This window comes from Primulina tabacum, chromosome 16 (genome assembly GCF_025594145.1).
Source record: "Primulina tabacum isolate GXHZ01 chromosome 16, ASM2559414v2, whole genome shotgun sequence".
NCBI lineage: Eukaryota > Viridiplantae > Streptophyta > Magnoliopsida > Lamiales > Gesneriaceae > Primulina > Primulina tabacum.
The window spans coordinates 10,762,561-10,768,516 of record NC_134565.1 but is presented as its reverse complement, the minus strand read 5'-3'; the positions used below and the strand labels follow the sequence as shown (position 1 = coordinate 10,768,516).

Genomic DNA, 5,956 nt, shown 5'->3' with positions numbered 1-5,956 from the left:
ATCTAAGGCTTTATTAAAATAATTATTTAATAAAACCACCTTCCAAGGGTGAGATATTCTATGAGTGACGGTATATAGACATGGGTACGGCTTATACTGGACCATCCTAATGACCCATGATCAATAGGGGTGCATGGGTATGGGCCGAGGTCAATGTTGGTTCAGCCTAATAGCCCATGATCATTAGAATCTGTACTTCATAATCATATGATATCATACTCGTAGAACATTATTGTTTAGCACTGAAAGTCATCTCTTTTCAATGGTTTCCTGATATCACTCTCTTATATGTTTATCCTTTAAGGAGCGAGGTCATGTCCAATATATTAATTCTCTATTAAGTGAGCCCGTACAACAGTTACCATCCCACCATATAAGGGTCATAGTTCGAAAATCCTTTCCCTTATCCATTAGAATCCTAACAGTGCTTTGAACCTATAATTTGACAAATCTTGAAAAAAACATATTGTGAAAAAAGAATTATGCTCGAACGAACTTTCAAAAAAAACTAAAGGGAGATTCGTACACAAATTATAATATATCAAAAACCCAATTATTAAAGAATATATGCATAACAAAAGCACACTTAAGAAGGACAAGTATGCAAATTATAATATAGCAAAAACCCCCCTACCTTGTATAATTCGAAAAATGAGATCTGGTAATGGTAGGATTTCGAAACTGATCCTGGATCTTGACTGCTGTAGAGCTTCGATACTCGGCACACTAAGAGAGAAAAGTCTCGAAAATTCCTAGGGATAACTAGAGAGAAAATTTCGAAAATGTGGAGGTGTGAATTTCGAATGACATGGCTCTCCTATTTATAGAAGTTGGCTGCTATCCTGATCTTGTGTTTTCCTCGCATTTGAACTTTTGAATCAAACTTTAAATCTAGGATAATTATCAATTTTCATATCTATGATAATGGATAATTTCGAAATTTATGTATCCATTCCTTGGATACATTTTCAAAATATTCTCTTGTCCAAGCCTGTACAATTTCGAAATTTTTGTCTAATTCCCAATATTCGGTAGATCTTTTATTTTCCAGTACAATTAAATCCTTGCTCTTAAATCCCTAAAATCTCCTTTAGAAATTTCGAATATTGTGATAAGTTATCCCAAAAATAATACTCTTTATTTTCCTTAAAATCCTGGTATGCAAACCTTTAAATTTTCCCATGCTAGCATTTTTTTTGTAGACTTTTTCTTATCTTCATAATTTTGAAATCCTAATTAAATACTCCAAGATTTCGAAATTTAGGGATCATTTTATCTTTTTGCTTGATTTTTATCCAGATATCAATATCATATTAAATCTTATATCTTTATCTGGTATAACCTTTCTAACTTTGAATTTATATCAAAAACCTTACCTGCTAATATCCAAAAAAAATCTTTATTTAGTTTCTTAGATCTTGGTTTATTTATCCCAAAATTAGGCTTATCATCAATATTTTTATATCCCAAAAAAAAATGGGGTTTCACATTTCACACATATTTAGATTAATTGATTTTATTTGTTTTTTGGCTAATTTCTCATTGGTTAGCTACTACCAATAGGAGTTTTCCTATGTGTAAGTCTATATATCTATTAATTGTAAATTTATATATATATTTATTTATTGGTGGTTATTGTTATTCTAATTATCTTGTTCATTTGATGTGTTCATGAATATGGATGAACTTTTCTATACTCACAAATACATACACCTTTGTACTTATTTCATATCTTCGAGGTCGGCGTGTTACAACAATATTCTCTTGCTTAATATAAGACCAGTAAATCTTCAGACACAATATACGCACATAAATTAAATTTTTATAAATCTAAAATATAGTGTTATATTTATATAAAACAAATTTTGGTATGAAATATAATGAGATTAAAGAAATTTTTATTTAAAATTAATGTTTGAAATTCTAATTTATTACGTTTTTAAATAACTAATTTATTATACTATGTTTTATATATAAAAAATAATGATATTTAGGGGGAAGGGGTATGTTGCAAAAAAAAAAAATTATAAATTTCGACTTTAATAATTATTTCTCCATCTTAGAAGACGTCCAACTTGTTTTGTGATTCATATGGATTGCGGTCATTTGTCTCGTTTAGGAAGAGATTCTGATGAATGAAAGCATGATATTCACAATCAAGTCAAGTTTAAATAGCTCGATCTCAGGACTCAGAAGGATGGGAAACATTTATTAAGGTTTCCCGGCAGACGATAGAATTCATCGCTTCTAACATCTTTGTTGTAAACCATAAATTTCTCCCACCAGTGTGATCCATTGTCTTTGCGAGCTTCATTGCTTTGGTGAGTGAGTGTACAGTCCAATACGAGGGCAACCACAGCAGCAACAGTCGCATGTGACATGAATACCACAGACATTATATCGTTGAACTGCAGTATGATAACTAAATAAATCATTTGTTTTTAAGTATATGCAACTATAAAATGTGTGTAGAGGGAATTAATATTGTAAAAGTAGAAGATTTTATTTTCTGGATGGGGGATGGTTAGTTAGGGAACAATCCACGTGGTTAAGATTTTCGGGTTTTTATGGATTTCGAGGGACTATCCTAGTAAGGTGATAATTATCATCTAACATCGTGAATCAACATACCCATCTGGTGTTAGTGTAGATCGGTCTGCTGCTTGAAGGTTGTTCATTTTCTTTAAAGAATTGTGGCAGAGAAAGTCCTACTATGAAGGAGAATCCTAGCACAAACTTGGTTCTGAAACTGTTGAGGTTGCAGAATTGGAGGTATGCAAGGCCTGCAGACACTGTATTAAAACAAAATTTACTAAACTCGAGGTACAATGAATCTTAATAAACTTTTGATGGGAACAATATGTTGGGAAATTAATTAAGTAAAATGAGAGATATACTCACAAACATAACCAAAAAAGATGCAGTATGCTGCTGCCATTATTGGTGAAGGTATTGAAGCAAAAACTGCTCCAACTTTTCCTGTTATGTTACCCCATAAGCTCAGGACTGATTCACTTCATGATTTCGAATTTGATTGCAATTTTAAAAGAGAAATATACCTAAAACAGAGAAAAGAATCATAAATACTGCCGATATTTGAACTACACTTCGACTCCCTGATTTCGTTAGGGCCAAAAGACCAGCATTTTCTCTGCATATGAAGATCACACAATCGTTTGTGCGTGAAGAAACATTACATAACGAAATTGTTAATATATTATTTCCCAACTTATACTTAGTACCGTTTAGGACTGTCTTACACTAGTGCTGTGGAACCAGTGACACTGCCAAAAAGGGCATTAAGAAGGGTGCCAATCCCCTAAAACCATCACACATCTTTATGAGTATCATCACAGCAAACTAAAACCAGAAAAACGAATGTCGTCATACTGTCCGACAATACAAGTTACTTATTCTTACCAGCCAGCCGACACCACGGCCAATAACCGAAGGTGGCACTGGTGTCGCACTTCCATATCTTGCAGCAGCAACAAACGAACCGGTGGACTGCCCAGAAAAAACAAATAGAACTTAAAGAACGATCGAAGAGTTGGTTTCATTTGACAGAATGTTCACAGTGAAGTTCTCAAAAATAGTTTGTCAATATAGTTTTGAAAATTTAAGGCGTAGAACCTCAATAGAAGCAATGAATGAAGCAAACATGGCTACGAAAGTTTGTTCAGCAGTAAAAATAGGAGGACCCCATTGGAATGGATATGGAATGTATATCCTGCAACAAGTTGCCGCAAAAGAAACTGTAAAATTGAATTTCTGATAACATTTTTAAGAAGAGATGCTGGGAAATTAAAGATGAATTATCATAGCAAAGATATACCACGGAGCTGCACTAATAAGTCCAGAGCCATCTGTACGACAATTAAAATACTTGGATTTCTTGAAAGCCCCACTCAAAGTAAGGACTTCTGCATAAACCCATACCATTGCAATAGAGAACAACAACGCGAACCGATCACATATTGGTCGATTAGATTTCACAAATCTTGAAAGATACTGCAGATTGGTGATAAGATTCATCAAAAACAAGTCACAAGGATTCAGCATGCTTCTCACTATTCACTGGCCGTAAAACCAACACTTTAAAGACTGGAATCCCATCTAAAAATAGAAAAAAAAGCTTACTAAAAATCAATTACCTGAGAGATGATAACAATGAAAACCAACTCTGGTAACCCAACCGCAACACATTTAGCAATCTACAACATAGAGATAAAATAGAACAATGGTGTAAAAGTCACATCCATTAAAGAACTTGTAGTTTATATATTTTTACATTTTATATAAAATTGTTGCAACATATAGTATAAGATGAAATCTGAAAGGACTTGGCGGTTTTGCCTATTCCATATCTGGATAAACAATCACCGTTTTATTTAATAAAACACATATTAGCCCCACGTTAAATACATGCAAGCTAGCTTCATGCATCCAATAATATATGCTATATAATTGTGTTTCAGTCGGTGTATCATAAGGCAACACCATTTATATATCTTACCAATGGGAATCCGAGATAGTAGAGCCCAAGTCCTGTGAAAGAAACTAGTGGAACCATGGAGAGTGGAGTAAAAAATCTATTACAAAGATAGGAACATAATCAATTGGTAATTCATAACTAATGAAAGAAATATTCAAACATTAACTGCTCACATTCATAAAAAGAAATTAAAATCCATCATTTGAAACAAAATCTTCTCTACAACAAACCGACCTGACGATATTTCTCCATAAACCACTAAAACCAATGATTATTTGAACACTTGAAGTAACAATCAGGGCGCCTTGTATTTCTCTCATCGTGTGCACAAATCTCTGATATAAAACAATTCTACATATTAAAAATACAAAATTAATCGATTATTAGTAAGGAAGTAGCTAATGTAAATTTATAGTTCTTCACCTCCCCTGGAAAGTTCTTTATCGTTCTATATCGCCTGGATTGAATGATTGATGTCATAGGAATTAAGAATGCGTAGGAACCGCCTATTACCGAAGGCAGTCTTGTACCCAAAAATGATTGCAGGAGTGTATTAATTCCTGAAACAAAAAGTAAGGTTTGTACTACCTTGGCCTTGTCACTCTGCAATGAAATGAAATCAAGGTGGTTGAATGTATTTTACATACAAGTGTTCTCTCAATATGATATGAGCCAACGAGTAATGCGCGAGATAAAGATCAGAAAATCAGAGCTAGCCTTACATCAGTCCCTCCCATTTGGGGAACTAGCAAACTTGGAATTAAGACAGTCGAGCCAAGAGCAAGAACATAGTGTTGAAATCCCAGGAGTATAGCTTCCACTGCATCGAGCATGTAAAAAATGAATCAAGAACACTCCATCAAATTCTTTTAATTCCAGTTACACATTAAAAATGCATGGTTTAATTTCAAAAAAAATGGGATCAAACTCCCACTTTATTATTTCCATTTGGATGATCAGGAATTGGTGACTGCAATAAATTAAATTTGCTTTTGTCCATATAAAAAACATGACTTGGAAAATTACAATAGATTCTTGTGCTTATATATATGCTATATAAAAATGGAGGGTGCTGCTAGAACTTACGCAGTGGTGGTGAACTGTTGATGCAATATTGAACACCTGTTAGCTGTTCAAGAACTGGATGAGCCTGAGGCTGTGGCTCCGTATTGTTGGGATTATCAGCATTACTAGACATTTTTAAGATGAATTACATCTGATTTGCTTGATCTGCAAGAGTTTATAACTCTGAATTTGTTTAATTTTATTGTTTTTTTTTTGTTTTTAAAGAATTGCATGTTTTAGTCATTACAACACAATCTTGTAATTATTGTAGCTTATAATGTAATAATTTAGTATTTCAATAATTATTCTGTTGAAGATTCTTACCCGAGACCGTTACAATATCAGAGCAAGATACATAAAATCTTTTACAAACCATTTTCCATGCGTTTCAAAATT

General features: G+C 33.2%; 1 protein-coding gene across 1 annotated transcript; it reads right to left on the bottom strand.

Moving 5' to 3' along the window:
* Nucleotides 1–2,153: 2,153 nt before the first annotated feature.
* Nucleotides 2,154–5,693, bottom strand: LOC142528345 (putative nucleobase-ascorbate transporter 10). The gene is made up of 14 exons (XM_075633388.1): nucleotides 5,582–5,693; nucleotides 5,218–5,315; nucleotides 4,919–5,098; nucleotides 4,730–4,830; nucleotides 4,517–4,592; nucleotides 4,155–4,214; nucleotides 3,836–4,011; nucleotides 3,634–3,730; nucleotides 3,421–3,507; nucleotides 3,261–3,319; nucleotides 3,060–3,151; nucleotides 2,902–2,979; nucleotides 2,632–2,792; nucleotides 2,154–2,408 (listed from the first exon to the last, which is right to left on the bottom strand). Exons 1-14 carry the CDS (start codon nucleotides 5,691–5,693, stop codon nucleotides 2,190–2,192), a joined length of 1,596 nt encoding a protein of 531 aa, XP_075489503.1. The 3' UTR covers nucleotides 2,154–2,189.
* Between the last annotated feature and the right edge of the window lie 263 nt (nucleotides 5,694–5,956).